Source organism: Petaurus breviceps, unplaced genomic scaffold (assembly GCF_028583685.1).
Source record: "Petaurus breviceps papuanus isolate PSGF00001 unplaced genomic scaffold, PetGlider_PUasm1.0 229, whole genome shotgun sequence".
NCBI classification, from domain to species: domain Eukaryota; kingdom Metazoa; phylum Chordata; class Mammalia; order Diprotodontia; family Petauridae; genus Petaurus; species Petaurus breviceps.
In genome coordinates, this window is record NW_027185903.1 from 5,440,963 (window position 1) to 5,465,442 (window position 24,480).

At 35.2% G+C, this 24,480-nt stretch overlaps 1 protein-coding gene across 1 annotated transcript in view; it reads left to right on the plus strand.

Annotated features, from left to right (window-relative positions):
• SPEF2 (sperm flagellar 2) overlaps positions 1 to 24,480 on the plus strand; it is a 221,105-nt gene that overhangs the window by 117,554 nt on the left and 79,071 nt on the right. The window contains exons 13-17 of the mRNA XM_069096127.1: positions 5,680 to 5,783; positions 6,319 to 6,566; positions 10,745 to 10,856; positions 14,621 to 14,778; positions 15,312 to 15,467. Of these exons, the coding sequence (XP_068952228.1) occupies positions 5,680 to 5,783; positions 6,319 to 6,566; positions 10,745 to 10,856; positions 14,621 to 14,778; positions 15,312 to 15,467 (778 nt within the window). The remainder of the gene's footprint in view (positions 1 to 5,679; positions 5,784 to 6,318; positions 6,567 to 10,744; positions 10,857 to 14,620; positions 14,779 to 15,311; positions 15,468 to 24,480) is intronic.

Below are 24,480 nucleotides of genomic sequence, written 5' to 3' on the forward strand. Positions count from 1 at the left end.
TTCACTGCTTATTAATAGCAGAGCTAGAACCAAAAATCAGGGCTCCTGCTTCTAAAGCCCATACTCTTTCCAGGATACCATATTGCTTCAAATTAAGTGTACTATTTAGGAGTTCTATAATCTATTTAAGGACAAATTCTAGAAGGTCTTCCTACATGGAAGGACTTGGAGTATAGACTTTGGTAAGAGATAGCAGCTGGTCTGAAGACCAACCTCATTCTGTTTTAGTGAACTATCACTAAAAATTTGGCCAGGAAGTGATGAATTTTTTTTGCCCATAGATAGTCATGATGACTATTTCCTGAGGTCTAGAGAGGTGGAGATCTGCCTCTGTGGTATTGGTACCTACGTTGATGAAATTATGGATACTTTAAAGTATTGAAGGAAGTAAACGGGAATCAAACTCAGGTCTTCTGTGTAAAAGAAAATTCTGCTCTTGAAAGAGAAAGGAAGAAAGGTAAAAGCAGGGGAAAGGCAGAGCGAGAAGAGGGGGGAGAAAGAGAGGAAGAAGGGAAGAGAGAGAAAGAGAGGTTTTTTAGCTCTTTGAGGATGTTATGATCACCATTTATTATTGATATCTAATATTCACAATAAGGATGTCTACCTTTCCGTGTTTTCCTAATGGCTGCCAAACAGTACAGATCTTGGCATTGCTTGATCAAGGGCTGTTTGTGATGATCTAGACTTTTAAAATATTGTTTATTCCTCAGCCCTAGGCTCCCATGTATATTGCCCATAATTTAATCAAAATCTCTGAAACTCCTTTAATGTCACTAATTTTACAGATATAATTATATACATTTTGTCACTCAAGCTTTAAGTTACATAAAATTGAAATCATTAATCTTATTAAAATTTAAGTGATTTTTGTTTTTAAAAGGAAGCAAGAGAGACAACTTCAGTAACAACAATACATGTCAAAAAAGCTTCTCATGTAGAAGGTAATGCTCTATTGAATCCTTAGAGTGGTGAATGAATGAATGACTAACAATGAATTAATGAATGAAACATTTATTAAGCATTTACTATGTACTAGGCACTATGATAAGCACTGAGGATACAAATATAAAAAGAAAGACTATCCTTACTTTAAGTAGATGATATTATAATAAATAGACTACAGGTATAGAGAAATGGTAGATAGGGAGGGTTATTTTGGTCTGAAGAGTTAGAGTGGAGAATTCACATATGGATCAGTTAATTTACATGTCCTTTCCAGAAGCAATACTATTGATTTGATTATTGTGCCCAGAGAAAGAGGTAGAAGGTGTGTGTGGGGCCGGGGTGTTGGGGGGAAGAAGGGTTAAGGGGAGCATGTGTACACATTGGCAGGCAAATAACAAAATGCCCTGAGTGAATGTTTGGCAGGTTGAGTGAAATATGAAGGCAAAACATGGTCTGCAACCTGGGGCCAAATGTTTGGGACCTAGGTAGAAAGCTCCAAAGATGAGTAAATTAACTTCCCTATGCACTCAGGGCATGGATTCTGGATGTCCAAGGTAGAGAGTGCTGGTCCAGGTGGGAAGAAGAGTATGCAATGTTATTATTGAGAGCAATAGTGGATTGGAAGGATTGGCTGTGGAGAGGTGGATGGTCATAGAGAAAAGAGAAAGTTTCTATGTTCCACTGGGAAATAAAACATAGAAACACCATTGGGATTTTTTCACCTTCATTTTTCTTTAAATTGTTATATATAATTTGTTGAAAAGAAACTTAGGATTTTGTCATCCCAAACTCTAAAGTTTTAGAGGGAAGTCTTGTGATTTGATCTTCTGCTACCACTCTGGAACCGATATAGGAACATAGCCACTGATTACCATTTCCTAGTTCATTTTATATAGACAGGAAATAGAATCCTATTACTTAAAGCTATGTGAGTAATAGACAGCTTACTTTAGGAAAAAAAAATCAGTTCTTATTTCAGACAAAAATAAATTTAGCTAGCCCAAAATCTAATATTTACTTTAGTTGGGATCTGCTTCTTAGTCGTTCAGTCCCTTTCTAGAGTATCTCAGGAAAACTCAGCATTAAAATACAAAGTGACTTTGGTATATTAAATAGATTTGTAATTTTCTACTGTACTGTTCAGATTTCAATCATCACATCATCAGCACTATCAGATAGAACAGAAAGCATTTATCATATGTCAACCACTGTGCTAAACACTTGGGTATATAAGTAGAAAAGCAAGATGGTCCCTGTTCTTAAGAGGCTCGCAGCCTAATTAGGGAAAACAACACACACACACACAATGTGCCATGTGTATGTGTGTATATGAGTTCAGATACGGGTCAGATGGCAAAGTCCATGTGTCCAGAAGGCATATCAGCAGGGCAGATGGTTAAGACAAGTATACTACCACGTTATCAAAAGGACTGTAGTTGATGACTCACTATTCATTATCATTGTCAGCATAGAAGTAAATACTAAGTTTAGTCTCGGATACCATACCCAAGATGGTTTAGTCTTTGTATCTTTCTCTGGGGCAATCTTGTCTTATTTTTTTCCCCTTTGCACTGGTACTTAAAATCTAGCTGTAATAGTAAAAACTTTAAAGTTGTAATTTTTTTCACTTGGACAAAATTGTATTTAACTCAAATTCTACAAACCTCTTTCCTAAAATCAATCATAAAGAAAACTTGCATGACTACTTCTTCATAAATTCCAAAGTAGTTTCAATTTGTACATATGGTCATTGCCCATAGACTTGTAGGGTGAGTGAATCCTTTAGGTTTTTTTTTTCTTCTAAACGCTTGGGCCGAAAAATTAAAAAACTGAAAATAAATAAATAGATAGGAAGCATTAAATTAAAAACAATATCAACAAAGGTCTGAATAACATGAGAAAGGCTACCTGTCACTATAATGAATGGTTTTACTATTACAGTTTCATGAACAATGAAAATAATAAATATTTCAGATACACTGATTGGCTTCCCCTATATAATAGCAAATGTATATATTTAGCCATTAGTTATAAATGTTAGAGAAAAACTCTTCTAATCATTTCTCCTGTCCCTAGGTGAAGAAGTTGAGAAAATACATTCAGGCTATGATGTGAAAGCAAGCAGTATAGCAAGAGTAAGTAATACAAACTGTTTTTGACCTCGAAAATCCCCAAGTAAACCATTAAGAAAAGATTCATCTCTCATTATCTCAATAGAATGAATCAGCAATATATTTTTTCTTGTGAGAAAATGTATCGGCAGATTTGCCAGCCACTAAAGATGCTTTATCAACTCTTCAGTTACCTGTGTATTATGTAGGTCACAAAATAAATACAATTACTATTATTTATAATTCAGTGAAATTATTCATGAATATTTCCAAAATGGGTATGCAGACATTTGAAATATATTGGTGAATGGTAAAAATCACCTATTTTCTCACTTTTTTCCTCTTTCATATTTTGACTGTGATCATGTTTGCTTTGCATATCCCCTTTACTTTTCTACCTGCCAGAATTTATCCTTAAATGACTCTAATCAGAGAAAATTGTATTTATATCATAATATTTTTCTATAATTCTTTTCTTTTTAATTATTTGATTAAAGCTTCCTAAGTGCTATGAACCTGCCACATATAGATCTATATTAAAGAAACTCAGTCACACTTTTCTTTTCTTATACTCCACCATAGGGCAATCTTATTAAGTGTTGTAGATTTCAAAACTTCTCCAAAGAAGTTTTGAGAGGCAGCATGGTGGAGAAACAGAATTGGCTTCAAAGCCTTTCTCTGATACAAATTGACTATGTGACATTTGGGCAAATCCCTTAATGCCTTGGGGCCCTAACGATAGGCAACTCTCTAAAAGTGTAATTTAAGTAAAAATGTTTTTAGTTTGCAAGAGGGGTTCCCTCTATTTCCCTATGCCAATGAAATTACAGACTTAACCCTATCCCTAAAGCCTCACCTCTTTATTTGTTCAAATGATCTGTTCTTCAAGTAGATTTTCACAGGAAAAGGCATTTTCCAAAGCCAGACTCCTTACTTTAGACATCTCACAAATATATGTTCTTGGAAATACTATTATTGCTGTTGCTGCTGCTACTGCTACTACTAATTATAATTATTATTATATTATATTTTATATAATATATTATATTACATATTATAATTATATAATATATAATTATATATCACTACTAATTATAATTATTATTATTGATTGATTGATGATTATTGAATGGCAGTTATTATTACAGGATTTATACTGTTTTAAGGTTTGTAAAACATATTACAAATATCATGTCATTATATTCCCAGGACAGTGGTTATAGAAAGGTACTGTTATAAAATTGAGCATCTTAATGACTTAATGCATATATATCACACTTGGAATAAAAATGTCCCAGAATTCATTGCCTATTGGTATAGGGTCAGTGAAATCATCATCATATTGTATAGAAAACTATGTTTACTTACTTGGTTTTGAAGGCCACTGAAGGTTCTCTCATTTGTTCATTACCTCATAAACATATAACACACCTACTCAATTTTGAATCGCATCTTATTTTTTTGACTGAAACTAAGCTTCTTTTTTATCCCATAATTTACTTTTTTATAAATTTTTAAAAATATGAATAAATTAATAAAAATATATTACTATAAATAAGGCTTTGGGATCTCACTCTTTTTATATAATGATTACTACTGTCACCTATTCATATGTCTACTTGTAAGTAGAAATTAATTATACAACTTTAGGGAGTTACTTATTGAAATGTTGATTTTTAAAAGATGTTCCATTTTGTGTTATTGGTGTGATACATATTCATCAGTTCTTGTAGCAGTCTTTTATATAGCTCAAAGACAACAGATAGTAGATGTTATAGGACAACATAGCACTGTAAGACCAAGGATTTTATTAGCATTAGAAGCTTCTAGAGAGCAGAAATGAAATTGTTCTTGTCTTTGTATCCCTTATATTCTTGTAGATAGCAGGCACTTAAGTCAATATTTATTAAAAGGATGAGTTTCTCACAAGTGAATGTGAATTTCTAAAATTCTTATTTTTGACTTGTCCCTCCCAGCGTTAGCTGGTTCTCCTGAAGTACCTTCAGAGTAAAGGTTTCACCAAATGCAACCAAGATGTCCTAGAATGATTAGGCCATTCTCATGCTAATCAGTCCTCTTCAGCAATATTGCTGGCCTACATTTCAGTTAATTGGAACTGATTAACAACCTAAAGTAAAAATCAGCACCTAGTCAAAGAAAATCTACGTAGTAGACGTGTTAAAGCAGAAATTATACCAAATGAACATATGATTCTGGGTCATTGGATGAGCCCAGCTAGACTGGAAAGATAATAAGCTCTCAGAACAGTTTCCCCCTAAAATTGTCCTGTTTTAGCTCAGGCGACACAGCCCAACTCAGTAGTAGACTGAATGAAAACTTATGATCTTCAGTCTACTCTTTGAGACATGGAACTCTTATCATTTTTCATGAGCTATTCTATGAAACCTTCAAAAATTTTACTTTCTAAAAACTAAGCCTGACCATGGGTGAATGTTTTAGAATTAACAAATTATATTCTCATAATTACTAAATTTCTTTTATATTTCATAGCTACTTCTTAATGAGATACAATCATTTCGTCCATTCTGATATCATGACACCAAACCTTGGATGTGTATTTTTGATCACACGCACCATAAGTCTTAACTGCTTTTTTCTACAGCTTAGTAACCGTGCTCAACTTGGTGCGAAATGTGAGAAGCTGCTGAAGAAAGGAAGAAGTATCCCTGATGTGCTGCTAATTCAGATTGTGGTGGATGCCATTAAGTATGAATGATCTTCTTTTGTACTGTCTTTAATGCATATATGAGCTTATTTAACTATGGATAGTTCAAGTACCCTCCACTAAAGACCAACTCTGATGACTGGCACAGTTTAGCATTTGGGGCACATGCTGACACACTGATCTTCAAGCATCTATTTCATAATAGTTCAGCTTAAAAAAAAAAGGTGACTTGCTTATAAGTAGTGAGAGATAAGTCTGGAGAGGTAAGCAAAGGCAGGTTTTTGAAGTCTTAAATTCAGAGCTAAAGAGTTTGGCCTTGATCATAAAGAAGTAGCCACTAAAGATGTTGTTTTAACACAGTGATATAAAAGCAATAATGCCTTAGGAAGATTAATCTGCTTTTCTATAAAATTGAAATATATGTAATGAGATTTTCATAGCTTTTTATTACGCTATAATATTCTAATTGAACCTGATTTAACTCCACAAAAGATAGCAATCAGCCTTTTATTATTATGGTCATGATTAGTCTTTTTTTCCTAAATATTAACAATTTCATGTTCTTTCAAACTTTAGTCAAGTACCAATAGAAAAAGGATGGATCTTGGATGGTTTTCCAATGACAATAACTCAAGCAAAACTTCTTGAGGAAGCCCTTACAGGGTTCAACCCAGATCAACAAGAACATGAGGGAAAGAATTACAAAAAATCAACATTGGTCTATGATCCTACAGCACCCAAAGAGCCCCCTCCTCCCCCACCTGCACTTGATTTTGCTATGTTGCTGGATATAACTGATGCAATGGTGCTGAATCGTGTGATGGGTAAGTTGAACAGTTCAATAAAGAAATTTTATAGAGCATTGTAGCATTTATGCATTGAAAAGTTGCATGCAATGTGACCATTTATTTCATGAAATAAATTTCAATCTTTTTTTTTTCATTTTTTGGAGGGGGGAAAGCAGGGTAATTGGAGTTAAGTGACTTGCCCAAGTAAGTGTCTGAGGCCAGATTGGAACTCAGGTCCTCCTGATCTAGGACCGATGCTCTATTCACTATGCCACCTAGCCACCTCTAATTTCAATACATTTTTAAAAAAATCTTGAACCACCTAAATCTAACTCTTCTACCATAACTATTATTGTTCAGCCCTATAGCCCTAGATCTATATATTGATAGTATCTAATATGAGAAGCTGGTAGTGAAAATCCCTGCCAACTGCAGCCTCCCAAATGAACCCCTCCAAAAAAATAACTTGCTTGAAAGATGTTGTATTGATATTATTTATGTTTTATAAAATATAGTGTATATTATAAAATATAAATTATAAAAATAGTTTACATTTGCATGGCACTTTAAACCTACAGAGGACTTTACATGCATTGTATCATTTGATTCTCACAACAAACTACCCATTCTGACTCCAAATCAGAAGTCTTCCTAGTACACTGAGCTATTTTAATTTGGATGAATATTGCAACTGAGATACTTTCATATAATTCCAGCACATTTCTGTGGTGTCACCTTGACTATAGTCATGAACCATCTCATTGATATAAGTAAGATTTCACCCATTTTTTTCTGGCTACTATATCATATTATAGTATAGTATATTGTATTGTGATGTTATGTTATATTGTATTGTATTACAGATTACATTATATTCTATTCTATAATATCATATTATATCATTATTATTATCTCTGTGAAATGGTTTTCAAACTAGCTAAGGTTCCCACACAGCCTTCTTTCATTGATGAGGCTGTTCAGGAATATCCACATGACAATGCTTAGCTACCACAAACTGTACATCAATTATCTCTTGCCTTTGATACGTGACCAACCCATCTTCCCTTCCAGCCATATTTCTTTTCTTCACTGTCTTATGCATAATTCTCCATTATTCAGCTTTATTCTCAGGATACAATCTTTTGCTGACCCACAAATTAAATTCTTGGAGACTCTGATATTCCATGAGTTGTAACTATTCAATATAATCAGAATAATATTGATCTTAAAAAGATAGGCTTTTGTTTCAGAAATAAGTAATATCCCCAAGATAATTGTATACTAAATAAATCTCTCTTTTGAATGTGTTTGGAGGCAGGTACATGAGGGAAGGAAGTATAACAATATACATCAGTGTGCATACTTGTACATATGCATGTATTAATAATTGAGTGTCTGCTGGTCAAAGTAATAATAAAACTCCAAGCAAGGTGGCCTCTACATGTAATATACAGGTACACATGTAAGGAGATGCGAGATAGTGGGTATAAATAGGAAGGCAATGATGATGGTGAGGGGGTTGAAGGATTTACCTACTGGTGATTTCTGTAGGTGGTAATATGTATAGGGGAGTAACAGCATACACACTGACAAAGACATCCAGAGGGCTTCTGCAAAGTACATTTAGAAGGCAACTTCTTCTTCCTTCATGGCAAACTGGCTCATATCTGCTCTAGGGGATCAGCTTCTCTAGTGGAAGGGACTATTTATTCATTTCAGCTTCTCTCTCTCTCTCTCTCTCTCTCTCTCTCTCTCTCTCTCTCTCTCTCTCCTTTAAATTAACTTTGAACTGGCTAGTGAGCACAGTCACAGAGTAATGAAAAGGATGTCATCTCTGGGAGAGATGTCATTACTCTACCATCTTCTCACTTGTCCCATTCTAGAAGAGGCTGAATGTATTTCATTTTTCCTCGGCCTCCATCCACAATTCTCACATTGATTTTACAACAAAGGTTAGTGGCCATTAGTTTCTTTCTTTTCTGTGAAGGGAAATAGACGACTTAGCAAGGAGGAGAGTAAAAGGGAAGAGAAGTAGAGTTTGTTGGATAACTAGAAGTCACTTCCAGGTGCTCCTGACCATAGTAACAGAAAATGACTTTTGTGCTGATCTTGTAGTAGTAGTAGCCTTCTCTTCTCAACTTGAGGACAGCGGAGAAGGCAGTGTCTCTCGGGGAACAGACGGAGATCACCATCACTGATCTCAGTGGAGCAAACACCTCATACCCCTCTCCTGACTATAGTTTCTTCCCAGCGAGAGCTGGGAAGTCAGATACCTGGAAGATGCCACATGACCTCCTAACCTGCTTTCTTACCCTTTCTCTTTCTGGAATCTTTCTCTCAACGTTTTCCATGAAATAATCCAACAATCCTCTAGGTCCAAAGCATTAGTGCAAGTAGATTCTAGGGGAGTACCTCTCATCTCCCTCATGCAGAGTTATATTCACTTTTTTTTAATGAACATGTCTAGATTTGAAATGTAAAGCACTGAACCTAACTTTCTTGGTTTAGCTTCACCCAGCAGTTTGAAATGGTATGAAAGTTTTAATCATGCAGTTCCTATTCTCAGAACCTCAGAATTGAAAGGGACCTCAGAAACCATCTAGTCCAATCTAGACCTGAACAGGAATACCTTTACAACATACCAGACAAGTAGTTTTCCAGCCTTCATTACCAGACTTCTATTAGGGGGAGTCCACAGCTTCTGAAAGTGCCTGATTATAAATTTGGCTAGCTCTGATTATTAGAAAATTTTTCCATATGTCAAGCCCAAATTAGCCTCCTGGTAGCTCTCACTCATTATTACTGGTCCTGTTGTCTGGAGTCAAATAGAACAAGTTTGTTCCTCAATCCCATGGAATAGTACTTTAAATATTTGAAGACAACTATCAAGGATCCCTTAATATTTTCCTTCCCAGGCTATTAACTTGGAAGGGAACAGAGTCCCCCCCCCCCAAATGTGTCTGCTGCAATGGAAATTAAGTGAGAGCTTTCAGGGCTAGATATTTGGAGCTATGATAGAGATATTATTCTTACTAATATCTTGCAATGATACTTTTATCTGAGTGACAATATCATTTCTTCACTTTCCAAAGAAGTCTAATGCAGTAGAATATAGGATGGAAGGGGTTTTGACAAGTCTTTTAGTTTATTAACTATCTTCTTTCTATGTAGGATTCCCCTATAACACCCCAGGTAGATGAAAATCTGTGCTTCTTAAAAACCAGTAGACAAGAGGCTTTCTTATTAATCTTCCTCGCTTCCCAATTGAATGTTAATAACCGTGCAGAAGATATTCTTCATTATAAACACCCTAGATGCATCATGTTGTAGTTTGAACCCATTTCCTTTTGCTATTTCCTGAGTGGAGCCAGAAGCAGAAAATAGCTGACCAATATGGTCTGTAATGGGACATTTACATCTGTCAATTGTCTAAATGCAATATTTCCCTCATTAGAATGCTAACTCCTTGAGAGTGGGGACTGTTTTATTTTCCTCTTTGTATCCTCGGTGTTTAGCCCAGTGCTTCATACATAGGAAATGCTAAAGAACTGTGTTATTCATCCATTCAGTCAAAGAATTCTTTATGTACTCGAACATTATTATTTTATCATACAACCTTTTCTTCAATATGCTAAACATTTGTAATTCCTTTAAATACACCTCAAGTTTTTTTCTACTTTTTATGTCTCTTTTCAGAACTCTAGGTTCCTTACATTTTTTCCTTATCCAAAACGGTATGCCCATTAGTTAAGAAGGATTGCATTCAAACTTTCATTCTCTGTTTTTATTTCCATTTTAATCCCATTATCATATTTCTCCTATAAAGTATAGAGTTTGTTTTTTTTCTGACCTTTAATCAGCCTTTTATTCACTAGTATCCCTGTATCATTTTTTAGCTTTACTTTCCTCTTCTGAATATATAGTTTGGTTTTTTCCTCTTTATTGAGCTATACTGTATTTAAACTTAATCTATTTGTTTTTGACCAATTTTCACTTTAACTCAATGAAATTTCAAATTGTGATTCTTTTGCCCAATGTGCAAACTGAAGTGACAAGTTCTATTCCACCTTCGTAGTTATTGATAAAAATGTTAGCCAGTTCTGGGCAAGGACTGGCCAGTATCTGATAAGCATTTTAGATAGCCATTTGTTTTGGCAGGAATGCTAGGCTTTTATAGCTTTTTAACTCTTTACAATGAAACAATTTTCATACAGGAGAGGCAAAAAGTACCCCTGAAACAACTTCTGGAGTGGGCAGTAAAAGTCCAGAATTATTTTCTGAAGATCAAGAAAAGACTGAGCTCTTGAGGGATCAGATACAACACAGGTCAGTTTAACACTAATTTTCCTTCTTTTATTTCCTGTTGATCCAGTACTTAGATAAATGGAATTACAGCTACTTTGGAAATACCAAAACTGGGGAGAATTAATGCATTGATTTAAATACTTTTTGATCCTAAAGCAAAAATGGGGTATTACCTGAGGAAATTCACCAACTCAAAGGACAAGTTACCTCCAGGAAATGACGATTCCTGGTTCAAAGTACTCTCTGGACCCATAACCCTTAAAACCATAACTTATGGGCTCCTACTAATGTGTTTACTTTTTGTTTAGTCAGTCAGAGGACACGTAATTAGGTCATAGCAAAGGCATTTAATGAAATGGTAGCTGGTTTTTTTTTTAAGTAGCAACAAAGTGTTTCTCCTTTAAACCTGGGGAACACATGTCCCCCACACACAGCATCAGTGGGAAAAGTGTAGGCATGTGGAGAACTAGCTACACACATAAGAAATGCATATGGATAAGGCAGACAAAAAGGGAGCACATATGGCCAAGGCAGGAATATTGAGGGGAGTACATTAGGGAACGTGTGGCATTCCCTGAAGGAGATCTTGTGCCTCACACATGACAGGACAGAAGATGACTTCTGATGTCATCATGCTGCTCCTCTGCTATTGGCAGTCTCTGCAAGATGCTTTGGTGAACACATAGTGTCCACCAGATACAGCTCATATGGAAACTGCTTGCTAAGACATGTAGTCTTTACTAGATACTGCTGTACTGGCTAGCCATTGACTACTGCTCCTTCCCTGACTCAGATGTAATCCTTGGTGATCTCTTTTTCAAGAAAAAAGCTAGTCCTGCCATGCTCGGGCAGCATAAAGACTATAGATTGGCTTTGTATCTTTTAGAAAAGACAAGACATCCCTGCCCAAGAGCCAGCAAAAAGCCTCCCCTATCTTTTTCCTTCTGACTCTTGGCTTCTGAGTTCCAGTCATCTCCCAGGAAAAGTCTCGGTCCTGGGTAATAAACTCTGGAATAAACACTCAAGTCCTCCTAAGTAGCTGATGTTCTTGAACTTTAATTTTCTTTCTTGGGACCTCTCTTCCTTATTCCAGAGCCTTGAGTGCCTCTGTCATAGACTTCATGCTTGATTATAGAAAATATGCTATATAATATCCAATTTTCAATCTATGACAGATAGACTACAAGTCAGCCATTGCTACTTGCCAGTAATTACCAGATAGCAATGGGATTCAGAGTTCTCCAGTTTTCAAATCTCTTCCATTCTCCCATGTAGGTAAGGGATAGAGAAAGTCAGAGAGACAAGCTGAGATTGGATCTTTGCTATCTTTGTTTAAACATACTCCTGGCCTTTTTGTATAGAAACATGGTCAAAAACTCTTGAAAGGTATTTTGCCCCACAATCTTGCAATAGTAACTTTTATAAATAACTGATATATCATATATTTAACTTTATGTATAAGGGTTGTATCTCTAAATTTAAAATAAGTAAAATTTAAGTAACAAATTTAAAAAATTTGTTCAGTTCATGGTTTGGTAGATGTGATCCTTGCTGAAAAGTAATAACTTAGACATGGAAAATAATTGAACATTCATCAGATCAAACTTTGACATTTCTTTCATTTAGAATAATTTTCATTACATGAAATTAAAAAGTTTGCACAAACAAAATCAATGCTACCAAAATTAGAAGGAAAGCAAAAAAAACTGGGAGAGGGAAGATATACAGTGAATTTCTGTGAAAAGGCTTTGTTTCTCAGATATAGAGGGAACTCATTCAAATTTATAAAAATAAGAGGTAAATGTTGATAAGTGGTCAAAGGATATAAATAGGTAGTTTTGAGACAAAGAAATAAAGCTATCTATACCCCTTCAAAAATACTCTAAATCATTATTGCTTAGAGAAATGCAAATTTAAACAATTCCAAGGTACCACCTCACACTTTTCATATTGGCTAACATGACAGAAAAGGAAAATGACAAATGTTGGAGGGGATGTGGACAAGCAAAAACATTAATGCACTATTGGTGGAGTTGTGAAACCTTCCAACCATTCTGGAGAGCAATTTGGAACTATGCGCAAAGCACTATAAAACTGTGCATATCCTTTGACCCAGCAATATCACAGCTGTGTCTGTATCTCAGAGAGAGCAAAGAAAAAGGAAAAGGATGAAAATATTTCCAGAAGCTCTTTTTGTGGTGGCAAAGAAATGAAAATTGAGAAGCTACCCATCATTGGGGAATGGTTGAACAGGTTGTGGTATATGATTATGAGAGAAAACCATTAGACTATAAGAAAGATGAGCAAGATGGTTTTAGAAAGATGTGGAAAGACTTATAAGAACTGATGCTAAATTAAGTGAACAGAGCTAGCAGAACATTGTGCACTTTAATAGTAATGTTGTAACAATGATCAACTGTTGAGGTGGCTGGGTGGTGCAGTGAGTAAGAGTGCCGGCCCCCAGCCTTGGGAGACCCAGGATCGGTTCCGGCCTCAGATACTCGGCACCCACAGAAAAAAATAACTGGCCATGTAACCTTGAGCAAGTTACTTAACCCCGATTACTTAAAAAACACACACACACACACACACACACACACACACACAAAACAAACAAAAAAAATAATGATCAACTGTGAAATACTTGGCTTCTCTGATTGAAAAAAAAAATGATCCCATACAATTCCAAAGGAGTCGTAATGAAAAATTCTATCCACCTCCCATAAGAGAACTGGGAAATTGAGTATAGATTGAAGCATACTTTTTTCACTTTATTTTTCCTGCTTTTAAAAATTTTTTTGCAACATGGCTAATATGGATATATACTTTGCATGACTTCTATTTATAATTGATATGTTGCTCGCCTTTTCAGTGGGTGGGAGATAAGCTGGAGGAAGGGAGAGAATTTAGAACTAAAAAAATTTCATAAATGAATTAATTTTAAAAAAGAAATGTCTCATACTTTATTAGCATAGTAAAAAGTGTTTAAATACTATATTATTTTTATTTAATTGGAACTTTGTTTCCCTAAAAACAGAAGTTGTAGATAAAATCAGTTCCATTTAACTACACCTACTAGATTACCCCTTAAGGCTAAGGAGAATGAGTTAGTTCATATAAGAATCATTTGAACTACATTAAGACTGTCTATTCTCATGGAAACAAAATAGTTCTCAGAATTGTTCCAGGCTCTCAGTTTCAGGCAATCTGAGTTCATCTACATAATAGCCCAACCAGAGTATCTGTTACTTCCCAGGTCTCTATTTACAACAAAACATTATATGTAGCACCATGTAATAAGGAGAGAACTGAACTGATCTGATAAGTCTAACAGTGATGGTCAGAATAATACTTAGAAGTTTTCTGTCCATGTGTGTAGACAAAGTCTGTTCCACTCCCTTGGATTTTTACTTAGCTATGAATAAAATGGTCAAACCATATTTGAAATGGTGAACAATTATGATTGCATCTTTCCTGTGTAAATATTTCTCAAAAGTATGAATAAGAAATATATCATAATAATATGGGCATTGATAATTTAAAATGTATTGCTTCTAACAGTCCTGATCATTTATGTGTATATATAGATATATATATGAATATGTATATTGCTTTGATTATGAGAATTTCTTTTAGCTTCATGTAATTGACTTTTTAGGGTTGATTTTTGGGGGGGTTAAACAATTTTATTAGTGCTCATTTCACCTTTCCCATTAAAAAAATCTTCAAAATGTAACTTAAAGATTGTTCAACAAATTGATAACACTGACCTTTTGATGTTGCAGAATTTTAGGATTCTTGGACAATTGGCCAGAATTGGAGAAATGGTTTTCAGAAAAACTGGACATTCTAATAAAAGTCAATGCAGAAGTAGATAAAAGGACCTTAGCCACAAAAATACAAGAGTATTTTATTGCTGAATTGAGGAAGAAAGAGGCTAAAGGTAATTGTCACATTTTAGGACATTACATTATACCTCAGGTGTCTTACTAGGGCAAAGCACAGTGAGACCATCACCTTATTATTTCTGGAAACTATGTGTCACTTAATGGAGCCCAAGATGGTATTAGCTTTTTTGACTGCATATCATGCCTAGACACCCACTTCCAGCTTGAACAGATGTCTTAGAAAAGCTGACATTGGCTTTGTTCCAGCAAAGGTGGAATCAATATCTCCTTGAGTCTTATAAGCCCATTAGAGTGGGATGTTTGCTCTTCCTGGCTGATTTGCCAATCCTCTTTGTCACAGTCCCCGGTCACCAAAATACAGGAAGACCAGTTAGAAGCCATTGATCCTGCCACAAGGATCCAGAGTCCATGTACTTCTGCATAGAGCCAAAGCCTGCCTACCCAACCCCATGGGAAGTGCCACAGTCTAGCAGATTAGTGGATTCCCAATATATTTGAAATTTTTAGGTTGAATAATGTGAGCCTGTATCACCTAATAGAAAACATTTTCTATCTGTTTTTTTTTTAGCTAAAGAGAAACTAGAAGAACAGGAAGCCGAGAGGAAAAAGAAGGAAGCAGCCCCCCCTCCTGAACCTCCACCTCCGCCTCCCCCTGAGCCAGAGAAAGAAAAGGAACATTCTCCAAAGAGGGGAAAAGGGAAAGGTAGAAAAGGGAAAGCCTCAGGTGATTGATGGAATGACTTATAATCCTGATTTTTCGTGTCTCATATTAGGTTTACAGTAATAGCCCACCAACCAAAGCCATGCTTCTGACAGCCTCAGCCATCTGGGACAGAGCTACAAACCCAAAGATGCAAAGCCCGGGCACTCTTGTTCAGTTCAACAGACATGGTGATACCACAGGACTGCTGACATAGGACCATACATAAAATTAGGCAGCTGACTAGAAGCAGCAATACAGATGGTACAAGACGTGACAGTTTATAGAATGAGATTATAAGAAATAGGCGGAAATGGGGCAACTAGGTGGTGCAGTAACTAAAGCAGCACCGACCCTGGAGTCAGGAGGACCCGAGTTCAAATCCAGCCTCAGACACTTAGCACTTACTAGCCATGTGACCTTGGGCAAGTCACTTAGTCCCAATTGCCCCGCCTTCCCCTCTCCAAAAAGAAAAAAAAAAAGGCAGAAAAATTCCAACAGTCTGATCATTTGGGGATATTTAATGAAAAGGCAAGCAATGCTTCACAACTTAATGAGGGTACCAATGTGTTATATAGCCCAGTACAATAACTGATATTTATGATGAACCATAGTTAAAAAGGAAAAAAAGCTAGATGGTGTTAAGTCTAATGTTAAATAAGGTAGAAGATTTCTACCAAAATGGCTTTTTAAGTTATTTTTGATGCTTAACATTTTCAGCAAACTTGAAAATCTGCTTTTATTCATCCATTAACCAATCACTCATTATAAATAGATTCCAAATGGGTTCAAAGAGAGGCAGCATGGCAGGGTAAACTGAGTGCTGTACTAAGAGTCAGAAAGACCTGGGTTCAGCTCCCACCTCTGACATTTACTAGATGTGTGACCGTGGGCCACTTACTTAACCTCTTGGAATATCTGACAACATTTCAACATTTCATGACTAAGTTGGGATCTGTGTTGAGGAAGGGCATCTTCACATCTGTGAAATCACAGATTGTGGACAAAATGGCATAATTTAAAAGACTTGTGGTGGGTACTGCGCAAGTACCAAAATAAGTAACATATCATACCTACCCAAATGGAATCTGTAGTCTTAGGTGGAATATTCATTTTCTACTGATATTATATAAATGAGGTATAGATAATAACTAGATAAAATGTAGGTCAAGGAAAGAAACAGAAAGTTCCATCCTAAATCATAATTGTGGAAAGTTTCATTTCTTTTCCAGGTGATTTTGTCTTATAATACCAAGAAAGAACAATATTCTGAAGTCTGTTTTTTCTAGATCTGAATCAGGAATATTGTTTTGAGTCAGAGTATTCCACAAAAATCAAATATATTCCATATTTTTTCTATGGGTTTGCTATTTGCCATACAGACACAAGTCTGTATGGTACAGGTCAAGTCCTTAGAAAGTCTAGTAAAAGAGTGCTGGCCCCTGAAAGTCCAGGCCCTAGTTGCAGAAAGTAAGGATCCCATAATTCAACTCCTGTAAAAATGCAACCACCTTTATGAATTCCAAACTAGTACCTCAAGTGAATCAGAAAGGAAACAACAGCATTGGTCAAAAACCAATTATCTGCATCCAGGATGACCCACAAATTAAAAGACAGTGGAAGTTCCAGAGGGGGCCAGTGTAAGTGGCTTCAGCCAGCAGTCAGTCACTCTTAAGGAAGAGCCCAACTCCCAGTGAATTGTGTAGAGGGAAGGAATTTAAGGAAAGGTTATGAGAAGCCCTTTGGGACTGCCAAAAAGAGTAGTGGGTCTTTTTGTGGCATCTCCTTCTTTAGCTCTGAGAGCTGGGTCCCTTCACAATGGTGCTCCTGCTCGGAGCCACTCAAATACACATCCTAGGGACCTTTTCTGCCGTCTTTTAAGGGTAGCTCAGGCTGCAGACAATCATTGCTTGGCCAGTGACATTGCCCCCTTTCTGATTCGCTAAAGGGACTTGTCTGGGTTCCATAAAGGGATCAACAGGGGAAGTCTAATTTATACAATTAGTTTAACACTTTGTAATGAGGTCACTTGCTTAATGTGACTGGATCCTGGGTTTTCAGAGAACAACTCCTTCACCCTTAGAACTTCTTGGAATACTGAAATTCAGAAAGCCTTTCTGACTTTCTTATGTTAGGATCAGCCATTGATTACTTACCTACTGATTACACTTACCCATTAACTTAAACAAATAGGTTATTCTACTTGACCGTTTGTAGGCATATTTGAGCTTATGCTTTCTTCAATATAAAGAATACCTTTTGATATTTCTTCTTACTCAGATTTGTTGAAACTCTTCAAATATAATTCTAGATTTTTAAAAAAATAATGACTTCTAGGATCCATATTATATATAGCCATTTTTCACTTCTATGATTTATATATGAGATAAATTAATTGTTTTTTCCACAATAGTTATGAAATTTCAGATAAAAGACTTTAAAATATTAATATTGAAATACTCTCTTTATATTAGATTGGAACCTTATCTTAGATTGGAAAGTAAAAATTTTTGCAATACAGCAGTGAAAATAAATGAAAAATACCTAGATCTGTACTAGTACAAAAGAAGTGCACTCTTGAATGATATCCATGGAAAACTTCAAATAAACAGTGACCCTTTGGGGGAAATTGCTCTCCAACTGCCTCAAGACTCAGTGGCAACAAAACATAAAAGTCTTTGAAGTTCAGATACCAGTAAACCAGAGCCACCTTGATTCTTCTCTTTCAAATCCAGAAAATATAGTGCTATTTTATTTTGGAACCATGTGTCCATCTACACCTTAACTAAATCCCAAATTTTCATCCAAACCTGGACTAATGTTTAATGCAAACCCAAGATTGATCTGAAGTTAATGGCCTTTACAACCACTAGTTAACAGATGGCTCAGCAATTCTCAGAGCTATTTACAGAAGTTCTTTCATAGCTGAGGACCCAGCAAGCTCCCCAGATTCTCTCAGATTTGGGCCAAGCTTCTAAATAGGACAGTCTGTATTTGCATGTCTGTGCAATGCCTCTGTGTGATGGAGAAGTATCTTCCTATCCTACTTCTCCTGCCAGATAGGGACTCTGGAGGGCTTTACTTAAAAACACAGAAAAATCAGATCAGTCAATGAGCATTTATTTATTAAGTAGTTCCTATGTGCCAGGCACTATGCTAAGCACTGTGAATATTTTGTTGTTATCGTTGAGTCATTTCAGTCATGCCTGGCTCTTCGAGATTCATTTCAGTTTTCTTGGCTAAGATTCTATAGAGATTTGCCATTTCCTTCTCCTGCTAATTTTATAGATGAGGAACTGAGGCAAACAGGGGTAAGTGACTTACCCAGCATAATATAGCTACTGTCTAAGGCCATGTTTGAAATAGGAAGATGGGTTTTCCTGACTCCAGGCCCAGCATTCTATCCACTATGCCACCTAACTGTGCCTGTAGATATAAATAAAGATAAAAATATGATCCTTGTCCTCACAGAGATCACATTTCAAAGGGAGATAGATGTCAAGGTTTTGATTTCTAGGTCATTAACCCAAAAAAGAAATGGAAATATGTGTCTGTGTGTTTACACACACACACATACACGCACGCGCGCGCGCACACACACACACACACACACACACACACATGAAAAACATCAATAGTATTCACTAAAGTCCAAACCTAAAATAAACCCAGGCCATTTTCTGCTCAAAAAAAGTTTTAGTACTAAAAAGTTACTTTAAAAAAAAAAAGAAGAAATTGTCTAAATAAAATGCTGGTAACTTGTCCCCTCCAAAAAGCAAACTCCAACCCGTATAAGTTTGTTCTTCAGCCCAGGTGCTCTGAAATCTTAGACATGATAACCTGGTTTTCTCTGAAATGATGTGAGGTGAGCAAAATGACTTGGTAATTTTTTTTAAGTTCTAAACTGTTTAAATGCATGGTATTTAAGCAGTTTGAGTGTTTGCACATGTGTCAGAAAGCCTTTCTTTAGTTTTTGGTTTCAGCTTGAATAGTTTTACACTACAGAAGATAGAAATTTCTGAACATGTGAAAAGATGATATCCATGATCCTGTGCACATATCCTAGAAGCATATGAATTTATGTATATGCACACATATGTACTACATATATGCATATATTCTTTTACTACCATATTCATTTGATGAATTTAAGTACTGCACAATTTTTTTCTCCACAGGAAAGTAAAGATGTTTGTTTTATTGGAATAAAAAGTCCATTATCAGCAAAACCTTAAAAATTAACTTTTATTTTTAAATTAAAGTTAAAACTCATAGGCATGACCCCAACATCTTCTCTCTTCCCAACTACTATTCCTAATACCTCAGTAGGAACTGAGAAACACTGTAGAGGTAGAGATTAAGAGAACAATAAGAAGTTTTCAAAGACTGCTTAGAATTGGGCAGTAAGCAGTGTGTTTAGAATAGCTGTGAATAAGCAGGAGGCTACTTTCTTCAGACTGATGGCTCAAGCTACAGCTACCATACCACCCCCACAACTGTGCTCCCAAACAGCAATACCTACACATTTGTCTAAGCCAACCAGAAACTAAGCAGTAGTTCTTATTTTTTTCTAATACGATTCAGTCTTAAAGCTTTAAAAGTTTGTTTACAACCTTGAAAAAATGTATTCTTGAATTCTCCACATTGCAGGAACAATAAATCTGTTATTGCTTCAAAGAGTGAGTGTACCTGTCTTTTTTTTTCTCCTTGAATAAGGACAGGACTAGTGCCAGATCCTTTAAAAAAATAAAAAAAAATATGGAAGTATTCATCTCTAATGGCATCATTCTGCCTTGGGGCAATATTTCATTTGAGGAAAGGAAAAATAATGTACATTGGCATTAGAGATGTTTTCTTAACAGTACAACTAGATAGAGAATCCTAACAATAAATACAGGGCAACTCTTCTGAAATGAGTTCTTGATGGAGATTTCTAGCTTTTGTTGACCCGCTGGATGGCTATCATGTAAATAATGAAAAATTATTCTAAAGAAACAGCTGCTGTAGCTTAAAACCAAAGGTCATCTGTGGCTACCAAACATTCTTCATTATAACATCTAGACTCAACTTCTTAAGGCATAAAGAAATAAAAGAAATGAAAGATAAGATAAAAAGGCAAATTTTTTAAGTCACTAAAATAAAAAAAAAATAATTGTAGAGACAGAGGAGAGAATGGGGAGAGTGGTGTGGTTGGAGAAGGAAAGAGAGCTGCTGAGCACACAACTGCTTATCAAGATTCTAATTATGTATGGTGCAGGAATTCATGTCAGTCACTCCCACCAAAGATCTGGTTTTACAAACAGACACACTACAAAATTTCAGTGTTTGACCTAAATCCATATTTTTTTACATAGCAAAATGCTGTGACAGCATATTACTGCCAATGAACCAAAATTCAACCCATAGTCCTTTTCTTCTGATTTTCATTGTCATCTATGATAGTTTTGTACCAGTACTGCCATATGATAGGCCCACTATGATAAGTGACATTTAAATGTTTGATAATATCACAGGATATTTGTTAAAAACCCATCAGTGATACCTATGTGTTGAATTTTATCTAGAACCTGGTAAAACACAGTCTCCTCCTAAAGAAGGAAAAGGAAAGAAAGGTGAAACTTCTCCCAAAGGCAAAGGTACAGCAGTTAAATTTAGTTAAAATAGTTCTGCATTTTATAATTATGTCAGTGAATAGACTTTTGGTATTAGTGTACATTGTGTGTATTTCCCATGAAATTATGAATAATAGGCAGAAATGAGAAAAAGTTTAATCTTCATCAGGGTTAATTTTCCCCAACCCATCCCCCAAATGTACATTATTTTTTTCTTTTAATAAGCTTTTATTTTTTTCTCTCTCTTCCATTGAGAAGGGAGAGAAAACAGGGGGAAAAAACCCTTTCAACAAATATGCAAAGTCAAAGGAAATAAATGCTAACATTGACAAGGCCCATTTTTACAAAGCAAAATTTAAGATGGCTATTTTCAACACATATTTTGAAACTACTGTCACAACAAATTGACTGAATTTTGAAGTACTCCACAAATATCTCCACAAAACCATTTTAGTAGTGTGTTCTGAAATGCTGATGTATTTGATTCCCCTCTTACTAAACAGTGCTATTTGCAATATAAACCTAATCCAGGGCTGCTCTTTATATTTTTTGTATCATGGTCTCCTTTTCGCAGTCTGGTACAGCTTATGGAACCCTTCTTAGACTTGAGTTTGTAAAGTCATTGTCATAAAAATACATAGTTTTACAAAAGAAATAAAGCATGTTGAAATATATATTAAAAAAATTTTAATGGGATGGAAGTTAAGAAATTTTGTGTCGGATCCCATCTTTGCCATACTGCTAGCTGATTTTTGCCAACAACTTCTTTACTGAATAAGTGTTTCCATCCTCTTATGTTTTGTTACCTTGGGTTTATCAATACTAGAAAGGAGAGGCTAGGGGAGAATTGTACCATGAATTCCACATATAATCTGTGGCTAAAGTACTGAGACTGATTTCCATAAATCCTACAAGGCAATTAGTCCCAAAGTAAGTGTCAGGAATGAGATTTGAACCCAGGCTTCAGGACGCCAGGAGTCTACACCAAGTTGCATGATATATTCAGGAGATTACATCATGCAACCTATTTTTCTGCAGTTACAGAGAAAGCTCATTTGAAATTTGTAGTAATTTAGATAGGATCAGGGATGCTGTTTACCTTTTTTATACATTGTCATTGGAAAAAGAATTCAGTAAGCAAGTGATATAAAGCAAGATTGAAAGGTAAGTATTTAACTACTAAGGAGGAGGAAAAAAAGTAGATTTCTTAAAATTACTTATTTGGAATGATCAATTTCAATTCTAGGAAAACTGATGATGAAGCACAATTCCTTCTTTTTAGTAAAGAGGTGGGGTACTATAGATGTGTATATAAAATACAAGTCAACAAAGGTATTTATACATATGTACATATCAGATCTCTATACATATAACAAATGTATACGTGTACATACATATGCATATATACATGTATGTACATATATCGTGTACACTTTTGTTGATTTGTTTTTATTTTTATCTTATGCCTTGTGTGTACTGTAAGACAAAATCCTTTGATTGCTTGTGGATTATGCTCAGGAAACCCCATAGTACTTTGAGTCTTGATAATTAACAGCTGTGTCATTTACAAAGCAAGGCATTTGAATAACCTCCTTGCCACCATAGAGAGTCCCTCCTCAATTTAGATTTTTGGACATTTCTCTAATGAACACCATTAGTGTGCATATGTCTCAACATTTTTTATCTCCCTTTATATTGATTATCAGAGAACCATTTAACCAAGTTATCTCTGTATTTTCAACTATCCAAGAATCTTATATGATTTTTTTTGAAGGGGGAAGGCAAGGCAATTGGGGTTAAATGATTTGCCCAAGGTCACACAGCTAGTAAGTATATGTCTGAGATCGAATTTGAACTCAGGTCTTCCTGAATCCAGGTCCTGTACTCTATTCACTGCACCACCTAGCGGCCCCTCTGATTTTAACATTGGTGTAAGAAACAGCCAATTAGGGAAGCACTTTTAAGGTTTTTGCTTTATTGAACCAAATGCTTTAAAAAATATTTTGGTAATAAGGTATTTTTTGGTTATTTTTGTGATTCATTCATTTTTTCTCATTACAATAACTTTTTTTTAGTATTCCAAAAATAAAAGTGAGAATAAACTTTCTGTCATCTCAATAAACATTAGTTTGATCTTAAATGCTTTTAATTATGTTAAGGAAAAACCTTATGTTTCCATGCTTTTAAAAAAAATTTAACATGAAGCTACATTATAATTCATCCTAAAGTTCTGAATTTATATCATCATTTGGTTCTTGTTATATTTATCATTGTTCTTATTGTCTTAGTTCTTATTATGTTTATCTTTGATATGATTTAGTATAAAGAGGCCATATGACTTAGTAAGTAAGAAGAATGCCACCCTCAGAGTCAGATCTCAGAATCTCAAGCCTCTCCTCTGACCCATGCTGCCTCTCTGAACCTGGGCACTTCTCAGTGGTGTGGGTAATTCCTGAGGCTATCAATCAAAGAACAGTTGATAATCAGAATTAGTAGATGGTGTTCCTCATTAATTACCTAGATGGGTGAAATCATAGGTCTAAAACTTCCTCCTCTACCCCTAGCCTGAAAAAAATTATTATGCAATTTTTTCCTAAAATTTACCATTTTGATTACTGGTATGTCAAATGTGATCCTAACTTATTTTTGAGCATGGCTATTTTATGTTTGCACACATTTTCTACAATTTTAAAAAATTCGTCTTTTGATTGTGTCCATTATTATATATTTTTCATGGAAAAAAAGTTAGACATCTTCCTCTGTTTTTGAAAATAGCTCATTTGAGATAAGAGTTCTTTAAATGTTTGATAGTATTCTCTCATAAATCCATATGGTTCTTGTGCTAATTTTGTTGTTGTTGTTAATTTACTTTTATTTATTTCATTAAATATTTGCCACTTTACATGTAAAAAATTTTAACATTTATTTTATAAAAATTTGAATTCCAAATTTTCTTCTTCGCTCCTGCCCTCCACCCTTCTTGAGAAAGCAAGCAATTTGGTCTTGGTTATACATATAAAGTCATACAAAATATATTTCCATATTAGCCATATTACAAGAAGAGAAAGCACAGACAAAAAGAAAGCAAGAAAAATAAAGTAAAAAAGTGTGGTTCAGTCTGCAGAATAAAAATGTCAAGAAGTGGTGATTTAAAATTGAGGAAGGAGGCAAAGAGATTATAAAAAGCAGACAGAAAAAATCCAACAACCTAATCCTTTGGGAATATTTAATGAAAATGCAAGCAGTACTTCACAACTTAATGAGGACGTCAATGTGTTATGTTGTCGTTCACTGGTTTCAATCGTGTTCAAGTCTTCATGTCCATATTTTGGGTTTCCTTGGGCATATACTGGAGTGGTTTCCCACTTCCTTCTACAATTAATTTTACAGATGAGGAAACTGAGGCAAACAGGATTGATTGATTT